This window comes from Mustela nivalis (assembly GCF_964662115.1).
Source record: "Mustela nivalis genome assembly, chromosome: 4".
Taxonomy (NCBI): Eukaryota; Metazoa; Chordata; class Mammalia; order Carnivora; family Mustelidae; genus Mustela; species Mustela nivalis.
In genome coordinates this window covers 47,881,867-47,909,633 of record NC_139023.1, presented here as the reverse complement: position 1 = coordinate 47,909,633, position 27,767 = coordinate 47,881,867, and the positions used below count along the sequence as shown (strand labels likewise).

The window sequence follows — 27,767 nt, the reverse complement described above, 5'->3', positions numbered from 1 at the left end:
TAGGGGAAGAGAGGAGAAGAAGGTTCTTATACTCATTTTTATATTCATTCTCAGGAATGATAATTAAATAGAACAAATTTTTCTCAGTGTATTTATTTTTAGGTATGATTCATTCATTCTTTTAGGAATGATAATTAAATAGAACAAATTTTTGTCAGTTCTTATATTCATTTTTAGGATTGAGGAGTAAATTGAACAAATCTTTGTATATTCTTCTACTCATTTTTAGGGATGATAATTAAAATGAACAAATCCTTATAAGATACCTAGGGGTAAAAAAAAAATTAAACAATTTACTATATTCACAAAGGTGAAAAATAAAGTATACACAGACACACACAATGACAATTTCTGAATTTAGGCTAGCAAAACTTCAGAGTTCCACAGATGGGAACTTGAATATTTATATGAGTTTCTCTGATTCCCTCAAAATTGATGGCTTCTGTGTTTAAAGCACTTGTAGATTTTTCAACAATGATCTTCAAATAAAAAGATATTTAAAAACTAGAATCTTCTTTGCAAATTAGGTAAAGGCTGCCTTTTTTAAAAAAGGAAAATAACTTTCATGAAGATCTGCTTACCTGGAAGACTCCACAAACCAGAAACTTCCAGAGTTCTTAATTTTTTCTCCAGTTCAGCCACCCGATTCCCTAGGATTCTGGAAAACGGGAGAAAATGACAACAGACAAAATTAATGAACATCTCATCAGCTCTTGGAGCCTCATCAGCTCTAGAGTGCCCTGACAGAAAATGTTTTGAGATTCAAAGTGTATGCAGAAAACACAGTGTGTATGCATGTGCAAAGAATATATGTGTAAAATATGTAATACATTATACACAAACTCTGTTGAACATACATATGAAAATATAAAGTGAATTATGAAAAAAATACTAAATGTTGCCATTCAAGTGAGTCCTCTCCCACAAAAGTGGGGAAGCTAAACAATTATTCCATTGTTGCCCAAACGTCTTACACAATTTTTGTTTGGGAATTGCTCATTGCTAAAGATTATAATTCATTTTGAATACCCTTAGTGGTATCATACCTGATTCTTTGAGGGTGGATCTGAGTTCTGGCAACCATGAAGTCTAACCAGTAAGACGGGTGAACATGTGTAGTAAAGTTGCTTTGAGTCAATAAAATAAGATCTGCCTTCCTCAACCTAATCTATGTCTGAGACCATATCCTTGATACCAAGCCAAATGCCCAGTTGAGGGTAGGTGTTCAATAAACATATTTGATTAAAGAAAATGCTTTCCTTTTTTCCTAGCTTGTAATTATCTACGGACAGAATGAAGAAATAGGCTTTTCAAAAGAACTTCCAGCAATTGCAGAATCACCTGAAGAATTATATTGCTTTCCAAGGTGACCATTCTGATGCACTGGGACATATAATTTCTGGAACGTGTATCTGAAAAGATTATACTGTTTACTTGGGAGTCAAACTTTGTCTAAATGCATGGAAAAACATAAATGTGGGCGTGTGTTTCCCCTTTTCTACTTTACACAAAATTAAACATAGTTGGGAAATGATTTTATAGTCATCTCAAACTTGAATCACTTTCCATTGGCCTAGAAATTGAAAACCCAGTCTTTATATTATTTGGGGGATTTTCTTGGTGCTGCCATTGTTAAAATGATGCGGAAATCACCTTAATAGCAAAGTTTCAATTCCTTTCAAGCAGGAGAAATCAGAATGCTAGAATTGTTCTCCTACCTCTCTTTATATCCTGGAGATAGCTGCACACACCCACATACATACAGAGGCATGAATATGTATATATCTACACACATATATATATATGGTTTTGGATTCATCCTTATTTTACCTGAATTGACTCGCAGCATTTTAATTAATATTCCCTTTGAGCTCCCAGAAAACTCTCATGCTACTATCTGTGGTTTTCTTCACCTAGGTACTTGGAGCTTTTCTTCTTTTCCTTAAGTCTTAAATTCTGCATAGTCTTTATCAATTACTTTCAATTTTCACCTTATTTGTTGGGTCTATTCTGCTTTCACGTCCCTGACCCTTCAATAAACCATTCTTCTTAATCTCACTTTCAATATTTTGCTCAGACCTTCTGATCCGAGCTCCCTTTTCACCAGCTGATGGGTTTGAGATGCAATCACAGCAGAGTTCAAGTTGATGGCTGTTTCTTAACGAGATCAGATCACCTGTGAGCGAGGCCTCTTGGAAACAAAAGATAAGGCTTAACTCTTCTGTGTGCTGAAGGATGCCATCAGAGCAACCTTCGAAGGCGTGGTAAAGAGACATTTGGTTGCGTTTTTTTTTCCCCCCTGATGTCCATGGATAACAGAGCTCTGTCTCCCAGAAATGGACTGAGGTGAATTTGCTGGTTCCCCCTACTTTGAGGGACCCTGCCTGTTTGTCAGCAGTGCCTGTTCTCTTTGGCCCGACACAAGCATCTGATACAGAGCAGGAGGTAGTAAAATGGACCCAATGGGAATTGTGCTAGTAGTGATAGTAGCAATAACATTACCCAGAACACTAGCAACCACACTACCATTACCATGAACAGTGAAACTAATCTTTCTTGAGTCCTGGCTCTGAGTCAGAGCCCATGCTGAGCAGCTACTGAGCATACATGATCTCATCTGACCTGACAAAAACCCTGCGGTGTATGTTGTATTATTACCCTTTCACAGATGTGGACCATAAGGAACACAGAGAGGTTAAGCAACCTGCCCAAGGGTATACAGTTTATCTCCAAGCTGTGTCTGTTGTCGACCCCCAGTGCACTCATCCACCCCACTCTACTCCTCCCATTGGGAAACAGAGGCACGGAAATTAGTTAATTTGACCAGAGCCACAAGCAGGACTTTGAACCTGCAACTCCGTTTGTTGCCACAATACATGCTCTTCATCAACACCTCACAGTGGTCCTGTAACACAAGCATGCTTGTGTCTGGAGCAAGTTGACCTCTTTAAAAACTGTTCATAATTGAAAAGTGGATGCAGCTGGGCTGGCTTGTATCACCGGGCCCAAGAGTCCTCAAAGGATAAAAAAAAGTCTTCCCGATGGGTTTCACGCTGAACAAATATAGCCGGTGGTCCATGGAACGTGGGGTGGTGCAGCCCAGCGAGAGAGGGCAGCAGGCATTGAGGGAGGCAGTAAACACAAGAACAGGGTCCACTGAATTCAATTTGACCAATTCAGCACACAATTGTTGAGGCTATAGGGGATAATGAAGAGAAACAGCCTGTATCCCTGTATTTGAGTATTTGAGGGACTAAAAGTCTGGTTGGAAACAGATGTGGATACACACACACACACACACACACACACACATACAGAGCCTGTCAAAGGTTTGAATAATATCTCCCAATCACCTGTTCTCTAGCAGGCATTACTCTAAGCACCACACAGACAGTATCTCCCTTACCCCTTGCAACAATTGAAGAGGGAGCTTTTAATATGCTTCGTTTGTGGATGAGGGAACAGATTCAGAAAGGTCAACTAACCTGCCCAGGGTGACGCAGCTGCTAAGTGGAGGGTCCGGAATCAAAACGTGGGCCTGAAAGCATGCAAGTACTTCAGAGCCGAAGTGAAGCACAAAGTGGAAGTGAAGTAAATGAGGGCTGAATCCAGAGCCGTTTTGAAGGACCCAGATCATGAATGAACTTGTTGCCCTATTGAGAAGAGTGAGACTTTTCTATGTTGGCAACAAAAGTGAGATATTGGAAGTTCTGAAGCAGAGGTGCAGCACGGTGATGTTTAGGGAAAGTATTCTTGAGGTAGAGTGGAGAATGACTGGTATCAGTATGAGTAGAAGAAGCAGGAAGGCCAGTCAGAAGGGTGACGTCCAAGTCAGTGATAGTGGTGGCCTCCAACAAGCCCAGGGGGCGATGTGGGAAGTCAGCCGAATGGAGGAACAATACTGAGGTAGGTGAAGGATTTGAGGTGCCTATGGGATATCCATGGAGACAGCCAGTCACGTGATAGAAGAAAAGTCTGGGAACGCAGAGATGGGCATGGAGGCTGGGGAGTAGATCTGCTCACCAGCAGAGGGTGAGAAGTCAGAAGAACAGGACCCTAGAATATCCCTGTCTAAGGAAAAAAAGGATTAGAAAGGCATAGCTGGACAGGGAAGAGGAGAGCCAGGCCACATGGGGCCAGGAAGCCAAGGGGTGTGAGAGACCCAGGTGGGATGTCAGTACTGTTTTATTCTGGAAAGTGGTCACCTTAGATGAAAAAGTCCACCTAGTAGATGTGCCTGACCCTTGAGAGAGATGTTTCAGGACAGTGGATAGGGGTGAAACCCAGAATCCAAGTGACAGTGTTGGGAGAAACAGACTTGGGGCAACCAGAAGCAGGGAATACAGATGACCCTTCAAGTAGTTTAGCAGGGAATTGAAAGAGACAGCTAGGGCAGTAGCTTGAGGCATAAACAGGTTTGAGAGAGGAAATTTTTTTTTTTTTTTTTTTTTTTGTGGGAGGGGAGAGATTTTAAAATAAGGTTTTTTATTTAGCTATGGTTTGTTTTAGGAGGGATTTCAGCATATGTCTACCTAGCAGTCTAGGAAAATCCTCAAGATGTCAGGCCTCCAGACAGATTTTCAGTAGTAGTTTCTGATAGTAACAACATAATAGGGGATTGGCAAAGACAGAACCAACTCGAGAGTTGGCCATCACTGTGTGTCTGTTCCTGTTCCCCAGACAACATGGGAGCAGAACTCCCTGAGGGTCCTTGGGGAGAGCCCAGTCCTCAAGATGTGAGTCCTGTCCTCCCTTCCAACTCTGTGTGGCCTTCTTTTGACTCTCTGCTCTGATCCATGACAGCTCAAGCTGCTCTCAGTGTCTTGAACCTCCGAGCCATTTACCCTTGGCCAGAGTGGGGGAGAGCAATAAATAGTATTAGGATGGCAGGAAGGAGAGTGAAAGGTCACTATCTTCATGTATCCACCATCACCAGCGAAGTATTGACTGGAAAACTAAACGGAGTGTTCGGTAAAACATGATTTAAACACCTGCCTCTTCTGTTACTGCTTTGCTACCTGTTGATAAATCACAGGATGCTCATCCCTTCTTTAGCAATGGTCAGACAATTGCCAACTCTTTGGCAATGAGTACCTCAAGCAAAATGCCCATTAATTGAAAATCCTCTCAAAAAATAAAGTCCTGTGTGGATCCATTCGTTCTTCAAGATGGCTCCCATTGGGCCTTCTCAAGGCGGGTTGAGTGACAGGCAGTGGGAAGCCAGTAGGGGGAGCACAGGCTTACAGAAACACAATACCTTTATTCTCACTTAGAATGCTCCACCAACACAAAATTATATTATTTTAGTTACAAAAGGGGGATCACAGCAGCAGACCAAATTCAGATTTTATTCCTAGCCCCCACTTTGTTTATTGTATAATTAGTTTTTTTTTTACATGGCCCCAAATAAAACATTTACTGAAAGTATGAAACCAAAGACCTTCTAAGTTTTAAAAATGGCACATTAGGTACTTTATGTATGGATATGAAGCAATCTTTAAGATCTACTGTTATGGTGGGGGGGATTCAAGGTGAAGAACAGTGGAAAAAAACCACTTTTTGGGTGAATACTAGCTACCATTTGTAAGAAGAAAGAAAGAAAGGAAGAAAGAAAGGAAGGAAGAGAGAAAAGACTATATTTGTACAAGTATATATGAGTGTGTGGAAATGTGTCTGTGGAAATGTGTTATATGTTTATTTCCATATGCATCCTTGGAAAGGGATACATAAGAAATAAGGAACAGTGTGGTTCCTTCCAGGAAGGGGAATTGGGGGCTGAGAGATGGTGGTAGTTTAGAGACACATTGTTGTTTAACCTTTAAAATTTGAACCATGAGATGGTACAGAATTATTGAATAATAGTTACAAATGACAAGGTACATTAAAACAAAATTAAATCTGAAAAAAACAAAAACAAACAAACAAAAAACAAAATTAAATCTATCAAAATGAGCAAATCTGTTTCTCAACAGAGGATGAGCGCCCATGGAGCCTGGGGCGGGCTGGTCATGGCAGGGTTAAGACAGGGCAGGTGCTAGAAAATCAATGTGTCCTGAGAGGTGGGAGGGCCAGGTGGACAGTCTGGGGTTCCTGAGTTCAGCAGGCCCCAGGATTTAGCTTTAACAGTTCTGCTATTTCCTGAAGCCCATATTACACTATATGTTAACTAATTAGGATTTAAATAAAAACTTGAAACAAACACGAAAAGAAAAATCCAGCTTTTTAATGGGGGCTTGTGACATCATCAGAACTGTAGCTGGGGGCGTGGGGTTGAGAGAGGGCGGAGCTTGGTGGCGGAGGAGGGTCTGGGGTCTGAGGTTGGAGGATCAATGGAAGGGTGTTCCCAAGGGACAGGGGATAGTGGGGTGGGACCAAAGCTGAGGGGGTTAGGGATAGCATGTAGACCGAAGGCCGAGGACAAGCACCTGACATATATACAGAGTCCAGGAAAACCGTAAAGAGTATCAAGGGAACAAGAAAAAGGATTAGAAGATGAGTCCATCATCCATTCATTAAATAAGTATAAGGACATGCAGTGGGCCCAGCACTGTCCTCCTTACTGGGAGGGCACAGCGATTCTATTCTAATTAGACAGCTTCAACCTGCATAATGTGGAGGTGTATTGACCGTGAGTATCACGAAGGTGGGCAGAGCCCATTAAATATTCTTCAAATCATGCTTTAAATGGCTGCATAATAGCCTATCTTATGGATTTACTATAACCTTTTTTTAAAAGATTTTATTTATTTGACACAGAGAGAGCGCACGCGCAGGAGAGAGGAAACGCAAGTGCTGGGGGGAGGGGAGAAGAAGGAAAAGCAGACTCCCCTCGGAGGGAGCAGGAGCCCGTCGCAGGGCTGAGATCATGGCATGAGCTGAAGGCAGACCCTTAACGACTGAGCCAGCCAGGGGTGCCTGGAGTTACTATGATCTTTTTTTTTTTTTAATTTGACAGAGAGAAATCACAAGTAGATGGAGGCAGGTAGAGAGAGAGAGAGGGAAGCAGGCTCCGTGCTGAGCAGAAAGTCCGATGCGGGACTCGATCCCAGGACCCTGAGATCATGACCTGAGCCGAAGGCAGCGGCTTAACCCACTGAGCCACCCAGGCGCCCCGGAGTTACTGTAATCTTAACCAGTCTCCGACTTAAAAACATTGGCGGGGGCACCTGGGTGGCTTAGTTGGTTAAGCATCTGACTCTCGATTTCCGCTCACGTCATGATCTCAGGTTTGTGAAATCAAGGCCTGAGTCAGGCTCGGTGCTCAGCATGGAGTCTGCTTGTGATTCTTTCCGTCTGTACTCATGCACTCTCCCCCTCTCAAAATAAAATAAAATATAAACAAAAACATTTGCGTTGTTTCTGTTTTCTGCCCTGTTATAAATGAATCCATTTATGTGACCCTGAGGACATCATACTGATTTTTTTCTTTAGGATAAATTCCTAGATGCAGACCATGTGGGTCAAAGGGTGCAAGCATTTTCAAGGGTTTTAAAACGTACTAAGGAGTGGGTGGCCCAGAGTCTAGACTCCTTGGACGTGAATAGCTGAAGGGATATGAGGGAAAATGAGAACCTATCATTGGAAATATGGGTCCTGCTCTGGGTGGTGAGGTGAGTACAAGAGTTCCGGGAAGTGCCTGCAGAAAGTGAGAAGCAATCATGCAGGGGGTGGGGGAGATGAAGCCCCCAGGTGGGGTAAGGAGAGCAGAAGGCCTGGTGGAGACCTGGGGTTGAAGCAAGGGGCATGCAGGGAATGGAGGGGAATAGGAGAAAGTCAGAGGAATCCAAGGGGATGAGTGCAAGTTGCGAACTGGGATGCAGAGAACTCAGAAAAGAAACAGACTCCGAAAGTGGGGTTTGGGGGTACTGGAGACCCTCAAAGGGAGATGGCTGTGGAACATCTGGAAAGAGATCTCAGGAGGTGTTGAAGCTGAGGTGGTCTTTCTTTCCTGGGGCTGGCTCAGATCCAGAAACCTGACGTTCCCTCCAGAAAACCACTCAGAATCTGCATTTCAGAGCCAGTGCCTCTGAGTAATTCTGACATGGGTGCTCCCAGGACCACAGTTAGAGGGGATGCTATTGAAGAAGTAAAGGCAGCCTTCTTGTTCACAAAGATGCTGGGTGAGTGAAATTCAGGGGGAGCTGCAGCGCTGGGGAAAGACTATGGGGGTTCAGGGAGCTCTGTGTGGTGTCTGGGTAAAGAGGCAGAAGCCAGGGGTTGGGGGCAGGAGTGGACGAGGTGGGATGAGTTGCTTACAGGGGAGCCAAGCCCAGAGGAGGGAAGATGGTGTGGACCAACAGGATGGTGGGTGGGTGTGTTTCCCAGAGCCAGGAGGGAGAGGGTGGAAGGCACTGGTTCTAGGGGAGGGTAAGTCTTGGGGTTCCTGGGAAGGCGCATCTATTTTTTTCAGTAAAAGAGCAGCTGAGGTTACCTGCTGAGAACAGACTAGGGTTTGAAAGAGCCCCAGTGGGGGCTTTATAGGGAGTCAGTGAGGACAAAGAAGGCTCATGCAGAACACTATCGGCTGCAGGGGATTCTGTCTGGATAAAATAGACCTCGTACCTATTCTGGGGAGATTTCCATTTCTTCTCCCTCCCCCGAGACGTCTCTGCATTTTAGCACCTGACTGTCTCATTCCTTGGTTAAGATTTCTTTTAAAAGAATTTTAAAAACTTCTTCTGTCAATAAATTACCCTTGTCATCCCTCTGAGATTGCCCAGACTCCCTCCACTGCTCCCTGCCTTCTTTTATATATATCTTAATCTCCTGCGCGATCTTCCCTTCACTCCCGGCTTCTCTTTTTTTCTATCTTGTTTTTACAATACTCTCAATCATGTTCCAGTTGCCTCTCTCCCTGTGCCCCTCCCCCTCGCCAGGACCCTGCTTCCCTCACCCCTCCCCTCCTTGCTGGAAGCCGCAGCGTTTCAGAGCCTGCTCACTTCTTGCAGGGCTTCATTTTGGGGCTACGTGTGGGTTTCATAAGCAGGACCAGCTTCATAATTCTGGGGCCCACCGCAAAATGGAAAGGCAGGCCTCCTTGTTCAAGAATGATTAAGAACCTCAAGATGGCAACCATGGAGTTCCGAACCAAGGGCAGGGCCCTTCCAAGCATGGTCGCTTGTCCTCAGAGCCAGTCCTGTTCATGGTGTCTGTTGCTTTAACTTATTGTTGTTCACCATTCTTTGAACACCTCCAATTTGCGTGTGTCTCTAATGGTTACTAATTTGAGTCGTTATGTTTATAAGAATCAGGGAAGGGGCGCCTGGGTGGCTCAGTGGGTTAAAGCCTCTGCCATCACCTCAGGTCATGATCCCAGGGTCCTGGGATCGAACCCCGCATCGGGCTCTCTGCTCAGCGGGAGACTGCTTCCTCCTCTCTCTCTGGCTGCCTCTCTGCCTACTTGTGATCTCTGTCTCTGTCAAATAAATAAATCTTAAAAAAAAAATAAAAAAAATAAAAAGGGAAGACACTCTATTTTAATTGCTCCATCCCACCACTTTCTCTGTTTCTCTGGAAGAGTGACATGACACTCCCTTCTAGGCCCAGTTGCCTATGAAAGTTGATGCTTGGCCTTCCTGCTGGTCAGAACCCCCCAGTGTCATGCTGTAAGTTATGATGGCACCGAGGAGGCGCCCTCCCTAAAGGAGGCGCCCTCCCTGAAGGAGACCTGCAGGAGAGGTAAGGTGAGTCACCCGGGAGATCGTACTGCCCATGTCATCTGCATTCCTCAGTGAGTGGCTCCGAGTAAGTGTTCAGTCTGTAATGGCTGGTAGTATTCTCTCCCTCCCCCACTCTGGCAGATGGCTGAGATGCTGTCACAGTGTGGACACAGCATTCTAGTTTAGGAGGTGACCTTCCAGACTCGAGTGCTCCCCTCCCCTCCCCCAAAGGCCTGCCATCCCACCTGGCTGCCATCCCCCACTGGTGGCCAGCATCCCACATCTCTCCCACCCACCCCCACCCAAGGGTCCAGTCACCTACTTGTTGGTCTGCCTCTGGTGCTGGATGACCATGTTTTTCTCATGGATTGTCTCTAGCAGGGCTGTGGCCAGAGATTTCAGATCAGAAATGGACTGTGGAGTGGCTGGAAGACTGCACCCGTGATCTTCGGATAACAGATCCTGAACTGGGTGGGATACAAAGTTTACAACTCAGTCTTAAGTCCTTCTGGAACACAGCAATGTAAACCTATGTCCGATCTTCCTGGACAATGAAGCTGGGTTAAGCTCCTGGCTTCTAAATGCTATGATGAAGTATTGAAGAATCTGCTTCAGGTGTTTTTATTTTTAAAACAAAATAAAATTTAGTGTGAGGGTTGAGCAGAAACAAGGAAGTTCTCGTGGACTTTTATCACCCATTTCTTAAAGGGATAATAATCTTTTGCATTTGTCCAGCATCTCACCCTTTCAAAATGCTTTATACTAACTCATTTGAGGCCCAAAATTTAAAAAAAAAAAAAAAAAAAAAAAAGATAAAATAAAACCCACCTGGGAAGTATTATTTATCCCCATTTTATGGATGGGAAAGCAAGGTGCTGGTGGATTAAAAACATCAGCTGAAGGTCACACAGCTATGCAAATGGCAATGACCCTTGTCCCGAGCTCCTTGCTTTGTGGCAGAGTTTCCTACAGTGTGCTATGTTCGGTGGGCGGCAAGATCCTATGGGGCATTATTTAAAATATAAAATATATTTTGTGTCTGCATCTTTTTAGAAACCATGAGTTACCATAAAAAAGACACAGCCTGTACTCCTATCAGACAGAAAAAAATAAATCTCTCACTACATCTCTGAACATCCTTTTCTATATGCCTATACATAGATACACAGATTCATACATTTTTCTTGAAATGAGAAAAAGCTCTTCTTTTTTTCAGTTAACCCAACTCCTCATCATCAATATCTCCTAAAACATAAAACGTAAAGGCAGTTTGGGAGCCCATATGTAGATATAAGTTATTTAATTCCTGCTGAACATTTATGCTACTTTCTATTTTTTTTTTTTTCTTCTCATAACTAATGTAGGAAGAACTTGCCTCAAGCAGTATGTTTTCAGACATTGGTAATTATTTCTTGCTGCTCAAAGGGGATGAGTTCAAGCTTTCTCAAAATAAGTTGCCAAAGGGTTATCCAGAAAGGCTCTGGCAGGCTTAGGGGGCGGTGTTTGAATGTGGCTGGCATTCCCCACATCAGTGATGGGACTGGGTCGTCTCACCATTCAAGGACATTTCTCTGGGCGCCTGGGTGGCTCAGTGGGTTAAGCCACTGCCTTCGGCTCAGGTCATGATCTCAGGGTCCTGGGATCGAGTCCCGCATCGGGCTCTCTGCTCAGCTGGGAGCCTACTTCCTCCTCTCTCTCTGCCTGCCTCTCTGCCTACGTGTGATCCCTCTCTGTCAAATAAATAAATAAAATCTTAAAAAAAAAAAAAAAAAAAAGATGTTTGGCTGTCCAGGGTATCCAGAGCTGAACTCACATGGCTACTTCACATTACTGGGGAGTACTAAGGTTTTGAGTTTAAAAATAATTCTAGGGTGTCTTTTTTTTTAGTTGAGTGGAAAAACAGAAGTTGCTTAGAAAAGTGCTTTGGTTATTAGGCCGGCTGAAGATTCAGCACTTTTTTTTTTTCCCCCTAGCCACCCCAGCTCTGATTAAGACTCCTGTATGATCGTCACTGGTCTGTGTGGCTGACAACCCAAAACTGGGCCAGTCGCCCATGTTCAACCTGAGGCTTACGCTGAGAACTGAGTTCCCAAATATTAAGTGTCAGAAGTAAGCTCTCTGCTATTTATTCCCCTGGACTGTTCCTGGAAGATCATTATTTTTCATCAGAATCGACAAGGAGGAGGAACAGAATTGCAATCAATAAAAGCTTCTTTGAAAAAGGCACATGTTCTGTGATAAAATGATTTCAGCAGCTGTGAGACTTTTCTATTCTGGTCACAGAGGCCAGAAAAAGGAGAAACTCGGTAAGGTTGGAACATGGACCCATGGATGTTAAACTGGTGCTTGAAGGAGGGAAAATGTTCTTAAAGGAAGAGCACAGGCTAGGGGACCAGATGTGAAGGGGGTCCCGTTGTTAGAAAAACATCTAATGCAGTGGTTCTCAAAGCGGGATCCCAGAACCGGCATCAGCAACACCTGGGAACTTTCTAGAAATGTGCATTCTCTGGGGCCTCACTGTACCTACTAAGTCAAAAACTCTGTGTGTGTGTTGGGACAGGGTTGGGGGCAGTAATCTGTGTTTTCAAACAAGGCCTCCAGCCAATGCTGATGCGGATGGAGGTTTGGGAAGGGCTGTTCTAAGAACCACCTTGGTTCCCCCACCACAAACGGAGACGCGGACCCCGAGCTCTGGCATTCTGTGGTTCTGACCCTCCAGAGAACAAACCCTACCTTGCTTTGCAGATAGGACTCCAGTCAGAGCACTGCTGCTAGATTTACTCTGGCCTTTGGAGTTTTTCCGTCTTTCGAGAGCGTTCTAAAGCAGCATTGGGAGAAAATACAAATCTCTATCAAAAAAGCCAAAAAAAAAAAAAAAAAGAAAAGAAAGAAAGAAAAAAGGAAAAATACCTACTTAGAGTAGATGCATGCTCCCATCAGACACACAAGACCCCTTGGCAAACCCCAAATGCTGACCCAACTTTTAAAATTCTGAGACCCTGCCAAAGAGGTATGAAATTTAGGGACCTGGTAGAGAGTTTTGTTTTGTTTTGTTTTGTTTTGTTTTTTAAAATTGGTGCCCAGCAGAATGACAGCAATTACCTTCTCCTCTATATAAAAGGCACTCAATGCGTATTCATTAAATTAAATCATATCTGAAAGCAAGCGCTCCATCTAATATGTGAAGTCACTAGTTACGGAAACCCCTTCTGAATAGACATGAGATGGAGAACAGGTTTACTTTTATCTGCTGATGCCAAAAGATCACTGTTGGTCTTTGGAAGACTTTCGTGGCTGGACTGGAAAAAGCCACAAATAATGAATGACGTCTGCCACGGACACAAGATAAGAAGGCACACAGGTGCCGACCAAAGTGCCATTCCTATCACAGACCCTTACACTACAATTGATATGCGCTGTGTAGCAGTACTTGGCACACTGAAGAACCAAATAAAGGCTGTTAAATGAATGCATACACACATTTTTTAAATGTATGTATTAATTATACAACTTTAAAAGCTGCATTCTTCTTTGGCTGTGTGTGTGTATATATAGACTGGTGTAAAGTGTGGCCTCCAACCTCACGGAAAAGGGAGAACAGCATAGAGACTTCAGGGAAGAAAGGCTAACGTCAGAAGCCAGGAAAACGAGACGGTTCTCCCAAGCATCTAGACTGCTATAAAGCTCTACCCTTAGGAAGAGAAATCAATCTATTTTCAAAGCAGAGAAACCCAGGAGATGTTTCTAATTATAACGCTCACAACGAACATCTGCAGAAATAGATATTATCAGACTAATGGAGCTGGGATGAGTCTAAACAACAGTGGGAGAATTTAAACATTCTGTCCTTTCAGTGTGACGTGAACGTTCTCGCTCAGATTGTGATTCCCCAATCTTGGTTTCTTCTTGTCGCTCGGAAACCATTTTCTTATGGATGATTATGAGACAAGCAGTGTCTGATGATGGAACATTTTCTAGAGGCGCTGATAAGAAACCTAATTCTATGCGGACTGAGGCAGTGAAATGGCCACGTCCAGATCTGGGCAGGCTCCATGCGCCCTGCCTAGGTGACAGCAACGAAAATGCTCTTGCAAAAGCTATTTTTGTTGTGTTTGTTGTTTGGGGCTTCATTCTTCCTGGTTACCTCAGTGAAAGCTCTTACTTTATCTGGGAGGGCAGGCGAGCACTCACATGTCTTTGGCACATAAAAGGGAATTAACACGGAATGGCATTTAGATGTACAATCGTGAGTCATGACCAGCATCATCACAATTCTCTACCTTATACTTGGCGATGTTTGATTTCAAGAGGTTGACCTCTTCGTGGAGTTGCTTTAATCGCTCTTGAAGGTACCTAGGAGAGATAACATGCAACTAGGAAGTGTCTGGGCACAAAATAAAAAACATATAGGCAAGTAGGAGAAGAAAAAAAGAAAACAACCCGCCTCCAGAGCTATTGTGCACACACAATGCCTTCTCACCACCAAAAGAGGAGAAGAAAAGTGCATCTTGGTGACCTCTTCTTAAATGGATGTAATCAAGGTCAAATATGCCCAAATCACAGAAACCCTACTTTAGAACAGCCTTCTGCAGAGAACCCCTAAGGGATATCAACACAGTTTTCACATAATTCTCATTAAGATGATTCCACTGGGAAGGCAGGCAGGAAGAGGCGACACCAGACATAACATTAAATTAGACACATGCGCACACACACACACACACACACACACACACTGAAATTTGCCTCAGGGAAAAGAAAGAGCTAAGGGAATTTCTCAATTTATTTTCTTATTCTTTCCCCTCTCCTTGATATCAATACCAAGCAGCTTTCACTGGCTCCCTACCCTTCTTGCCCAGCTGGGAGGCGGGGAGGAGCGGGGGAAGGAGACAGGGGTGGGGGAGGCAAGTGTATAGGGGTGTGGTGCTTTTCTGACTTTCGAAGCTGATACGTGGCATTACTATCACCATTTTGGCGATGGGACTTTCCTTTCATTGCAAGGCAGCTGTAACTTGGGCTGCGAGACTGCACGGCCGGTGTCCTGCCTGAGTGCATGCCCGGGCCCAGCCACTTGCCTGTTCTCCATACAGAGGGCATCCACGTCAATGATGCGGTTCTCGTGCCCACCCAGGATGTGGTTTAGCTCCTGGTTGAGCCTCTCCACTTTGTCCTGGTAGGAAGACCGTTCTTCTTTAACGTCCTGAAGCTCGTCCACCGAGGCCTGCAGGTCATGCTCCAGAGACTCTATCTGAAACCAAGGAAGTGTCCTTACTTAAGATGTTCTTCAGACATCATTTTAGGGCCAGAGATGGAGGCTTCTGCTTTGCTGACCGACTCTGACAGGGCATATTCATCCCACCTACGAGAGGAGGGAAATGAAGTCTAGGCTCTCTTTCCTGTCCCCTAACTAGGGCTCTGTACCCATTGAGATTTTGTCTAAAAAGTATCACTCAACACTTGGGTAAATTTGCAAATTAAGGCCCATTTGTCATGTCTTGTTCCTTTCCTGTCTATCCTGAATGGGGGAAAGGGAAGATGTTTCTTGTGTTCAGACCAATGGCACCCCAAACTAGGGGAACAGACCTTCTGGAAGCAAGGACCACAAGAGGCAGATCAGGAACTTACAGAGCAGGGAGAACGTCAAAGCATTCAACTCACACCCTCCTTGCGCCTCTGGCTGGCATCCCAGGCACCTTGCCCTCTCTGAGAAACCGGACACAGTCCAACGGTACAAATATATCCCCCACTCTTAACAGATGTTAGCAATAACCTGTTCCTTAGCTCTCTCCAGCTGCTGAACCAAGTCTTCACGCTCATGGGCTGCAAAATGCCGCACGCCAATTTCTTCGTCTCCGAGCCTCTGTTTGGCAATTGTCATCCTCAAGAGCTATATTTTCCATTAGTAAAAAAAGGAAGAGAGAGAGAGAGAGAGAGAAAATGTGTGTGTGTGTGTGTTAAAATGAATAGATCCAAACCAAAACCTGAGCAATATTCAGCAAAAAGTTTTGGAAGGTATGACTTTTCAAAAAATACTGAGGAAAGGCATGAGACAAAGAAATGTCTTGGCAATATCATGAATTAAAGAATAAGTTAAATATATATTGTAGTTTGCACACACATGCATATACCCCTATATCCATGCACACACAGTGTAAGTCTAACGGGAACACTGGCCTGGGCGTTTGAAAGTGGAGGTCCTTTGCAGCTCTGGCACAGTAAAGAAAAAACTCTGGGTCTCTTCTACAGTCAGCAAAGACAACAAAGACAACATAATTTTTGGAAGCATCTAGTAAGATAGGCTTGTTGTTCCCACATCTTAGCAATGAGGCTATGTCATCAAGGGCCTTAAAAATGTCCCAACCAATGATCCCGTAACCTTGTTTCTGACAACCTGGGCTAACAGCAATCCCAGACATGCACCAGCTTTAGGAAAAAAGAAAAAGTGGATTGTACTCTCATTTTCAGAAAGAGCTAAAGAATGAGAACAAACATCTAATGAGCACGGGATGGCTAGCAAAATGCAGTGCAATCAATCAATGGGCTAGTTTGCAGCTGTTGGAAATAAGGGTGATGAACTGTGTAATAACACAGAACATGCTTATGACAGCATGCTAAGCGGGGAACAAAAAGCAGAAGACTAACTTTCATTTGTAGTAAAATTGAAGTCATACAAAGAACCCGTGCACAAAAGAAAAAGTGGCCCAATACACTCTAATTTTTTAAAAAAGATTTTGTTTATTTATTTGACGGACAGAGATCACAAGTAGGCAGAGAGACAGGCAGAGAGAGGGGGAAGCAGGCTCCCTGCTGAGCAGAGAGCCCGATGCGGGGCTCGATCCCAAGACTCTGGGATCATGACCTGAGCCAAGGCAGAAGCTTTTAACCCACTGAGCCATCTAGGTGCCCCTACCTACACCCAAATTTTTAAATGTGTGTGTTTTGGTGATGGTGAGATATGTATGTTCTCTGTTCTGTACTCTATGTTCTAACTTGTCAAATAAGCACACATGACTTTCATAACAGACTTTCATTTATAGGTTTTTAAATGCCTACAGATAAAATTCCAGGTTCTAAAATGTAATTTTCCAAAGGATCCCTGCAGACCTAGAGTTGCTCCAGACTCTGGCGCCTAGCTCCATGTGCAATTCCAAACCTTCGGGTAGGGTCATAATGGAAACAGTGATCCCCGGAAGATCTGATGGGGCCAGAACTGTCCTTAAGTGTCTAGCTCAGTGCCAACACCATGGCCATGAGACTGACTTTTTCAAGTTATGGCCCTGCTTCCTGATGCTTCTTCTGAAAAGGTTGTAAGCTTGACTTCCCACCTCCCTGTAGGGTGTGTGTGGATGGGCTTCGTAGACGAAAAACCTGGAGACAGATTTTTATGACCCAGCCAGTGAAGTCCGCTTGGGGCATGCTTTTCCTCACCTAGCATGAATCTTAAGGTGTTCGTGGCCAGCAAAGAAAATGGATCCTCAAGTCTCTAAAGGATTTAGAGGCAGGTGAAAGAAAATTAAAAGCCAAGGTTGAATATTAACTAGATAGAGACAATAAATACCAGCAGTCACCAAGGAAAACAATGGTGTAAACAGAAGCAATGGACATCTACTTTCAAACGACAACTACTTTGGGTCCTTTACTGAAAACCACTTGACTGAATGTGACCAATATTTATTGTGCACCTACTATGTGCTAAAGCAGCACTGATACTGAGCAGACAATTCTCTGGGCAGCTTGTACAAAAGGCCAGCAGAGGACATAGGATACTTAGGGATGTAGACATCTGTGCTCCATGGAACCTGATTACAGCTGATCCTCATAACTCAAGGGTCCTGCAGGTGTGAATTTACCTACCTGCACATCTATTTGCAATCTCAAAATCAACATTCGTGGCATTTTTGCATCATGGCCAGACATGTGCTGCTATCAACAGAGTTGCAAAGAACATGATTCCTCCGACAGGAGTGTTTCCACCTGAGGTAGAACAAAGCAATGGTCTACCTTCTTGTTTCAGTCCTCGTACTGCAAACAGGTGCTCCTTTCATGGTCTGGTCATTGTCCTGTTTGTTCATGTCTTTTTGCTTTTTGTTGGTGTTCTGCTGTTTAAAATGCACAGTGCTGAAGTGATGTCTTGTGTTCTAGGTTGTGAGGTTGTGAGACGGAGAATACGTGTCAAATGTGACTTACAGCGCTATGGGCCTTGAGTTCAAAGTTCTATGTGAACTGATTAAAAAAAAAAATTCTGACCAGAGGCTCAGAGGAACCTAGTCTTACATTTCCCCTAGGAGCAATCTTCGGTATTTGTTAATTTGCTGTTTGCAGAGAATTTAGAGAGCAGAGCTATCGCGAATGATGTGAATCACCTGTACTGGGGGGAGATGGCGTTTATAGCAGAACTGGTTAATTCAACCAACTGCTGGGATGTGAAACCATCTTCTGCATCAGACAATTTCTTGGCTCAGAACTTTCGGAACCCAAGTGGATATGCAGATAGACAAACAGCTAACCAAATGAGAAACGTTTCTCAGATTAAAGGGTCTAGGAACGAGAGGGCTTATGCCTTTTTTGGCGTGAGGCTACAGGAGGCCTTTGACACAGCGTGGAACGGGGGGTACTTCTCCTGATATGTGAAAAGCCAGATTGACAGCCTGATCTTGAAGTAATAAAACACTGCTGTGGTTTTCCATGCACAGAATGCTTCACTGAACACCTAATTTAGAATCACACAATTATGTTTGCTTAACGCCAATTAATTATTAAACATGTTTATTGAGGTCTGACAGCCATATAAGAGAGTCATCTTTTATATGCCCGATGCCTGTTATGCTTCAATAAATATGTTAACAATCATTTGGTGTTTAATATGCATACAATATTGCCTATTAAATTGCAGGGCTGGACTGGTTGAAACATTTATTTTTAAAAGTGAGGCCCACACTCGTAATAGCTGGATCATTAGTTGGTCTGAAACTCAAGTGCAACCAGCTGAAGGGGCCCAAGGAGGGGGTTGCGGTAGGGATGCAGCGGGAAGAGTTCTCCTGACTTCCAGGGCAGCAGCCCCTGCAGGCCCTGGAATCTGTCTTGGTTGGGGTCTGGGGTCTGGGTCCACAGTCTGCTACCTGTACAACTATACACAGGCCTGACCTTCCCTGAGCTGCTGTATCTTCCACTGAAGCAGTAACAGTATAGCTTCTGCAGGGGTGGGGGGTGTTGAAGGGGGCAAGCAGGTGCTCTAAGCATGAACTGAGAATGAGTGAGAATGAGTGCAGGTGGTTTAAGTGAGCATTTAAGTCAGGAGTTCAAAGATCGTGCTTGGCAGGAAGAGAGCGATGGAGAAGAGAGGATGAGTGAGGACAATGTTTTCAGTTGTGCCGCTATGCACCCCTGCTTTCAGGGTCCCAGACAGAGGGGTGTGGGAGGGTGGCTGCTAATACATTCAGACACAAACACGTTGTTCATATTTATCCCTACTGCCCGGTTCAGGAACCTAAATGCCACATGCCCTGAACTTTATGGACAATTTAAGGGACCATCAGGGGAACCAGGGCTAGACACATGCTGACTTTAGGATATAATCCTAAGAGACGGTGGGATTTTTCTGCAATACTTAGCACAGCCCCTGGAACACAGAATGTGTGCACTGTCAGCTGCTATTACGATTCTTGTTATGACTGCCATCACCGTCTTCCTCCATGTGAGTGTCCCCATACCTACGCCCCCCCACCCCCCGGGGAGGTCCAGTCTTTCTTCCAAGCTGAAAGCAGCAGACTGGAGCCAACCTTATCCATACACTGCAGGCAATGAGGCTATCGTCCCACCTTGGAAATGGTCATGAAGCAACTGCTCAGGCCACTTAATTCCCCCAAACGGGGCCATCAAACCTCCGTGGCCAACCTCCCTGCGCCAGCCAGAGAAGCAGATCATTGCCCCATAAGGCTCATGCACGCCACCAATAGATGTATTCATTTGCTGATTTAGATGGAAATAAACGTTTATGAATGAATTATGGGTGTGAGTTGTCAGCTTATGGCTGAGGAGCAGCTGCAGCTGGGATGTGGCTGAGGAATACGGCCACAAAACCATGTGGCAAAATGGCTCTTGGGTTCCCCTCCCCCATCCCGTGGATGGAGTCCAACTTCTCTGTGGAGGCCCTGTTCAAACTCTGGTCCTCCTTGGGGGCCCCCCGTCGGAATGACTCATTCCTTTCCAAGACCTCTTCTCAGCCTTCACCCCTCAGCTCTCCACATCCTCTCCTCATCTGGTCTTCACTTGCCTGGACCCGTCTGCCACTGTCGATGGTGACAGGGAGGCAGGGGCAGGAACGGCTGTATTCGCAGGTGTTACCTGTGTTCAGATCCCAGTGCTGCTTATCCTCATTGTGCCACCTTGGCAAGTCATCTAACCTCGCTGGGCCCTGGGTGTCATTGTTTTTCTGAAAATGGGGACTGTGTTAATCCGTCCAGGCTGCTGAAGCAGATTGCCACAGATTCAGTGGCTTCTAAACTGCAAGCGTTTATTTCTCACCATTCTAGAGGCTAGAAGTCCTAAAATCGAGGTGCTGGCAGACGTGGTATCTGCTTCCTGCTTCAGAGATGGCCGCCTTCTTGCTGTGTCCTCATGTGGTGGAGGATGTGACTGAGAGGTGGAGGCCTCTTTTGTAAGGACACCTGTCTCATTCATGAGAGCGCCTCCTATTGACCCAATCACTGCACAAAAGCCCCACTTCCTGCTAGCATCCCATGGGAGGTTAGGATCCCAACATACAAATTTGTGGGGGGACACAAATATTCAGTCTCTAACACTCCGCCCCTGGCCGCCTGAAATTCATGTTCTTCTCACATACATAATATACTCATTCCATCTCGACAGCCCCAGAAGTCTTAACTCATACCAGCATTGACTCTGAAGTCCAAAGCCTCATTGAAATAGCACCTAAATCAGATATGGGTGAGACTCCAGTCATGATTGATCCTGCGGCAAACCCCTCTGGCCATGAGCCTGTGAAACTGGACGAGCTGTGTTCTCCCACAATACAAAGGCAGGACAGGCAGAGGACATTCCCATTCCAAGAAGGATAAACAGATAAGAAGAAAGGGGTGACCTCTTACACTGTTGGTGGGAATGCAAGTTGGTGCAGCCTCTTTGGAGAACAGTGTGGAGATTCCTCAAGAAATTAAAAATAGAACTTCCCTATGACCCTGCAATTGCACTCCTGGGTATTTACCCCAAAGATACAGATGGAGTGAAAAGAAGGGCCATCTGTACCCCAATGTTTATAGCAGCAATGGCCACGGTCGCCAAACTATGGAAAGAACCAAGATGCCCTTCAACGGACGAATGGGTAAGGAAGATGTGGTCCATACACACTATGGAGTATTATGCCTCCATCAGAAAGGATGAATACCCAACTTTTGTAGCAACATGGACGGGACTGGAAGAGATTATGCTGAGTGAAATAAGTCAAGCAGAGAGAGTCAATTATCATATGGGTTCACTTATTTGTGGAGCATAACAAATATCGTGGAGGAAATGGGGAGTAGAGAGGAGATGGGAGCTGAGGGGAATTGGAAGGGGAGGTGAATCATGAGAGACTATGGACTCTGAAAAACAATCTGAGGGGTTTGAAGTGGCAGGGGGGTGGGAGGTCGGGGTACCAGGTGGTGGGTATGATAGAGGGCACGGATTGCATGGAGCACTGGGTGTGGTGAAAAAATAATGAATACCGTTTTATCTGAAAATAAATAAATTAATTAAAAAAAAAAAGAAGAAAGCGGTGATGGGTCCTAGGTAAGTCCAAAACTGAACAGAACAATGTTAAACCTTTAGGCTCCAGAATCATTCTCTCTGGCTTGTTGTTCTGCCTTTGGACCCACCAGGGATGACAACCTCACCCCCTTGACTTGGTAATACAACCTCATAGGGCTCTCTGCTGGCCGTGCAGGTCTGGGTGACCCCATCCTTTGGAACCAGTCTGCTGGGACCCCAGGCTCATGCACACCAAGATGATTGGGTGGTCTCTGATTTGTCTTCATATTCATTCTTTCATTGTTTTTAAGAAAAACCCCTGGGTCGTGTCTGAGCTGGCTGGCCAGTGCTTATCTCTTTATCAAATGGTCACCTGGCCATCCCTTGGTGGTCCCATTTGTTCTACAATACAGATAGGCTGAGGATTTCCAAATCTTTCATTCTGGGTTTTGCTTAAAACTCCATCTTCAAGTCATTTCTCTATTGTATTCTATAAGCAATCAGAAGAAACCAAGCCATGTCTCCAATACCCTCCGTAGAGATCTCCTCAGCTAAATACCAAATATCATTGTTCACAAGTTCTACCCTCCATAAAACAATGGACTCAAACACAATTCAGCCAAGTTCTTGAGTTCTTGACTATCACATAACAAGGAAGGCCTCCCCCCACTAGTTTCCAACATGTTCCTAGTTATTTACGAGACCCCATCCATGGCCTTCACTGTCCATATCTCTACCAACATCCTCTTCAGGATTACTTTAATATTCTCCAAGAAGACGTAGGCATTCTTCTCTGTTCTTCCCGAGCCCTTGCCAAAATTGCCCTTGATGGTCCATTCACAGCAATGTAGGCTTTATCTAGCACACACTTCAAACTCTCCCAGCCCTACGCATTATCCAGTTCCAAATTCACTTCCACATTTGTTACTTGTTCTAGCAGCATCTCACTTCTTAGGACCAACTCCTGCTTTGGTCTGTTTGGGCTGCTATAACAGGACATAATAGACTGGGTGGCTTCTGATCAACAAGAATGCATTTCTTATAGTTCTGAGGGCAAGGAAACTCATGCTCAAGCCACTGGCGGATTTCGTCTCTGCTGAGTGCCTGTTTCATCCTTCACAGATAACCATCCTCTTGCTGTATCTGCACTTGGCAGAGAGGCCTAAGAGCTCTCTCTAGGGTCTCTTCCATGAGGGCATTAATCCCATTCATGAAGGCTGAGCTGTTCACCTCTCTAAGGCCCCACCTCTGGATACCACCCCAGTGGGGGTTAGGTTTCAACATAAGAATTTCAGGGGGATACCTTCAGTTTGTAATAAGGATAAAAGCTATTTTGTAGACAAGATAGCTCTGTATGGCTGCCCATCCTGTGCACTGCACAATGCCAGTTCTCGGAGGAGAGTATCTCTATCCTCATAAAGTGCAGCTACAATGCAATGATGACTATTGATGTAAGTCTCCAAAGAGCTCTAAAAGTGCAATCGCCAGTTACAGTTGGTATGGTTACTGTTCTTAGGCAGAGCCTCTATTTGTCAGGTTATGGGGAAAGATGAAAGGATTACTAACAGGAAGTGGATGCTAGCCCTCCCTTCCCCCCAGTTCTGTGTTCTGCTGCTAATAGCTCACCTAGGGGGAGGTCAGCATCAAAAGGCATTTACTAGACATTCAGCTGGCATAGTGCCATGCCTGCCGTCTTAATAAACAAGGCCCTGCCTATCTTGACTTTTCCTGTTGGTTTTCTCCATATGCTCTCCAACTGCCCTCTGACCTTTTTGAAATACCCTTGATAAAATTGGACATAATTGCTTAAAAAGGCTCCAGTTTGCAACTCTATTGTGTCACCAGAGTCCAAATTCCTGGATCTATAGGTCAATCCAGTTCTAGCTTTAAAAAAAAGAATTTGTCACTAAAACAACCAAAACAAACAAACAAAAAAAACCACAGTTGTTTTCATTGTCTTCCTCCCAAGGCTCTGGAGATCATCACATGCTCTCATTAGTGTGTATATCAATGTCTCCTGGTTAGCCAGCACCCAACTTGAGCCAAACAATGTGCTAGAAGCTTTTCTGACACATCATATCTTCAGTGGCTTTTCACTGCATTGGAAATGCCAGAGTTTTTAGTTGGGTTGATGAGGCACAACATGAGGACATGAGCTGCTCCCCACAAGCCTCCTGACTCCATCTCCAGCCACTTGCCTTTGTTCTGTTCTCTAGCCTGTCTGGCTTCCTTTCAATGCCTCAAACATAAATGCTTGTGCCTGCTCCTGGATCTTTGCACATTCTCTTGGTCTATCCAGAACCCACTTCCTTTCTGCCTTCAGGTCTCAGATCCAATATCACCTCTCCTGTGAAGTCTTCTCTGGATACCATCATGAGAGCCATTCACCCTGAAGTGGCTCCCACTCAGACCACCCAACTCTACTGTCTTCATCATACCTACCAGAAATGATCTCATTCACCTCTCATGCCATCCCCACCAATAGCTCCACCATAGCCGGAAGCTCCCTTATCAAGTGCTCTGGAACATCTGGTACCCACAGTGGTGTCTAGCTAACTGGAGAGGCCCTTAAATACTTTTTAAACATAGGAGGGCTCTCATTTGATGCTTCCCATGATTCCAGGAAGCAGACACTGTCATGTCCTCTACAGGAGAGACCCTCCCACCCCACAGAGAGGCTGAAGCAGGCTCTGAAGCCAAGGCTCTTGCCCTGAGTCCACACTGAGTTCAGTGAGTCACAGTGCCCCCTCTCTGAAGGTTGCCATCTCTTATTGCTTACAGGGAACACAGGCGGCTCTTCCCACACCCCAAGCCCTGGCTTCAGTGCTTACAGACATGAATCCAGAGAAGGCCAACAAGGTACCCTGTGACGTACTATTGTATCTCCATTCTCTGATGAGGTAAAGCAACCTGCCCGCACCATAAACCTGGCAAATGACAGGGCTGGGAGGTCCACCCTGGCAATACAGGGTTGTGGAATTCATGTTCCATCACCTCTCTCCACAACTACGACAGCGACTGCACAGCATTCACCCAGGGGAGTGTGTTCTGTGTCAAGTGCTTTATGCAACATAACTTTTCATATTTAATTCTCATAAAAGGTACACTGGCCTCCCTGCCATGCCTTTATCGTCCCAAGCTTGTCCCAGTCTCAGGGCTGTGCACCTTATCCCTTGGTTACCTGACCACCTCCCACCTCCCACTCTTCAAGCTTCTCAGCAAAGGGCCTGTGAGCAGATATGCCTTCCCTGACCACCTAATATAAATAGTGTTCCCCTTCTGCCCTGGTTGCACCCCATAGTACTCTAAGTCATGTTTTCACTTAGCATCAAATATCCTCTGACATGTCATACTGTATCTCATCAAATATAAAACTCCAGGGGTACCTGACTGGCTCAGTCTGTTGAGTGTCTGACTCTTGATTTTGGCTCAGGTCATGATCTTGGGGTCACGGGATTGAGCCCCACCTTGGGCCCTGAGCTTAGTACAGAGTCTGCTTGGGATTCTCTCTCTCCCTCTCCCTCTGCTCCTCCCCCTGCTCATGCTCTCTAGCTCTCTCTAAAATAAATAAATTCTTAAACAAAAAAACTCCATCAACTTTAAGACCCATCTTTATGTACATCTAAAAGGAATAAAAATTGTCCATTGTAACAACACAATACCACTGATTATATGTCAGAGATGTTCAAATGTGAAGGCCTTCATCTCAGAATCTATGAAATAGAATACATCTGTTTAGTTGCTTACTGTTCATCTATCCCTACTAGAATGGAAGTCCCATGAAAGCAGGGACTCCCTTTATTTCCCCCTCTGTAGAGCATATAGTTGGGGCCTCAGTACAGCTCTGTTGAGATGATTTCCACTGAGCCGTGCACTATAAGGCAAGTACTACTGTTATCTCCACTGTGCCAAAGAGGAGAACAACTGTAACAAAGAAAATTCAAGCAGCTGGCCCACGAGCACACAGTTAGGAAGCCCCCGAATTACCGTCAGCCAGTTCAGTACATGTCAGCCTCAGAGCCACAGTCTTTATAGAGCCCCACTGAGCAGTCATAGGGTGTTTCAATGTCCTTGCTCTTGAGCATGATCTGGATGTGACGTGCTGTAGAAGGAATCTTGGGCCACTATCTCTCAGAACCAGTTCTCTAGGACTCACTAAACTCTATGCTTGAAACTAGTAATACAATGTATGTTAATGACATTGATTTTAAATTAAAAAAAGAGAGTAAACAATACTTGAAAAAAACTAAAAAATAAGAAGTAAGTTACAATGCCTGGTCTCCTGGACCACCTGAGCTACGCACTCACCTGAGGTGGGCTGCAGTACGGTCTCTGAGACCTAATGTGTCTAATTCATCTGACAGTAAAACCTTAGGGAATACTGATCTCCTCTGACTGCTTGCTGAACGATCTGAGCATTGTCTATAGTTCATAGTCAAGATCCCAGTTAGAGCAAGATATGAGGGGCTGGAGCCAGCGAAGGGCCCTTATCACTCATTTCAATTCTTTGTAATTAATTTCTATAATGCCCCAAGGTAAGAGCTTTTCATTAGAGTGCTCTCTTCATTTGGGTTTCCTACAGACTGGGACATGTCTCTGTTCCTCTGAAGCATAAAGATGAATGGTTTACAAAGAGCTTTCTGATAACTCATTCCGGACCATTACAAACAGCCACGGCTGAGCACTCTTTTCTTTTTTTAAAAAAACAAAATATACTTTAATTAGTCACCTGCATACTCCTTGGTCTGTCTTTATTGGCTCGTGGCTTTACTTAATTGGTTTGCTCTCTGAATCCATCCAAAAGTCCCACGTCAATAGAGGTATGTTCACAGAAGGGCCCTATCGTTTTATGGTGCCAACGCCACATAAAACAGAGGAGCTTAAAGGCCATCAGCTGGTGTAACATAAAGCTCATTATTAAGGGCAAAACCCTGTTTTTATGCAATATTACAAAGAGCTACATTTCAATTGGCCAGTAGGGGCCCAGGAAATTCAGATGCGGAACACTGCTAGGAGATGCTGTCCACCCGAACATCCTTGCTTTTGAATACCTTGCATTGCGTTATTGTTCTTCTGCAATAAAGTGCCATAAGCTGTCACATGAAGAAAAAACAAAAGCAAGTGGACAAGAAAACTGAGTTCTGGCTGTCTCACTGGAAACATGTGTTCCTGTTCCTGGCATGCTCTGTTAGGTGCCTATTTTACAAGGGGCACACAAAATGCAAGGAAGCTTCCAGGAGCTATGCACCAAAGGAAGCATGCTTGGTGCTGGCAAAGTCTGGGGTAGTTATAAGGAGTGCTGAGTTTGGGGGAATCCAGAGGCGAGGCGTCTCACCACAATTTCTGTCTCTACTGGGAGGCATGTACCCAGTTCACTGGAAATACTTGATCAATAGGAAGGAAGACCTGAGCTTCCTAGTAGAACACTTGCACAAGAGAATTCTAAGCCAATCTGGCCCCAGGTCATGCTAAGATACCAGCAACATTTACCCTTAGTGGAACAGTTCCTGGGTTCCAGGCACTATGCTACACCCTTTACAAACACTGAGTACTGCACACACACGCCCAATCATTAATTCTCCTTGTCCTACTTTCTTTTCTTCCCAGCACTAACCTCTATCTCATGATCTTGTATATTTTATTTTCTTACTGTATCTCTCCCCAACTAGAATATAAGTTCTGTGAGAATGGGTACATTGTCTTTCTTATATCTTGGTATATCCACATCTCCTAGAACATTAAGCAGTATGTAGCAAGTCCCCATATATGTGTGGATGAATAAATGATAAAACCTGTCAACAATTCAATGTGAGATATGATTGCTCCCATTTTCCAGATGAGGAAGCTAAGGCCTGTAGAGAAAACTGACTTGCTCAAGGCCATAAAACAACCACTGGCAGAGCTATAAATCTGGGTCGAACAATTTCCGAAGTTGGACTTCTTAGACTATATTTCTCTACACCACTTGACATTGGCAAGGCTGGAGCTGGTCTCTCCGGGAGTGCCAATCTTCCCAACTCACCGCTCAGTGCTTTCATGCTGGTGGCTTCATGATTTGTTATAAATCAATAAAGCACTATCAGCCAGCCTTCCTCTTTCTAAGAGCTGGTCTACCAGCTCACCTCTGGTTATCTGACCCAAATGTGCTCTGCTGGGTTTGTTGGTGACTCTTACTAATCCTTCAATTCTCAGAAAACCCCTTCTTCCTCCTGGTCTTCCTGCCCTAAATCCACTCTTTTAATGCCCAGAAAAGGAGCAGGCAGTCCTCTAGGGTAGGAAGGAAAGCTGCATTTCTTCTACTGGGCTCTTTTTCAGACTCGAGGTCCCAGCATTGTCTGGGTCTTTCCACATAATTGGTCCTTA

The 27,767-nt window shown here is 44.7% G+C and overlaps 1 protein-coding gene across 3 annotated transcripts in view; it reads right to left on the bottom strand.

The window, feature by feature from the left end:
• CCDC149 (coiled-coil domain containing 149) overlaps nt 1-27,767 on the bottom strand; it is a 98,163-nt gene that overhangs the window by 16,619 nt on the left and 53,777 nt on the right. For all 3 annotated transcript variants that reach the window (XM_082728045.1, XM_082728046.1, XM_082728044.1), the window contains 6 exons: nt 15,430-15,546; nt 14,735-14,907; nt 13,940-14,012; nt 12,393-12,477; nt 9,982-10,126; nt 582-658 (listed from right to left, as the gene is read on the bottom strand). In XM_082728045.1, coding sequence (XP_082584171.1) covers nt 582-658; nt 9,982-10,126; nt 12,393-12,477; nt 13,940-14,012; nt 14,735-14,907; nt 15,430-15,546 — 670 coding nt within the window. The remainder of the gene's footprint in view (nt 1-581; nt 659-9,981; nt 10,127-12,392; nt 12,478-13,939; nt 14,013-14,734; nt 14,908-15,429; nt 15,547-27,767) is intronic.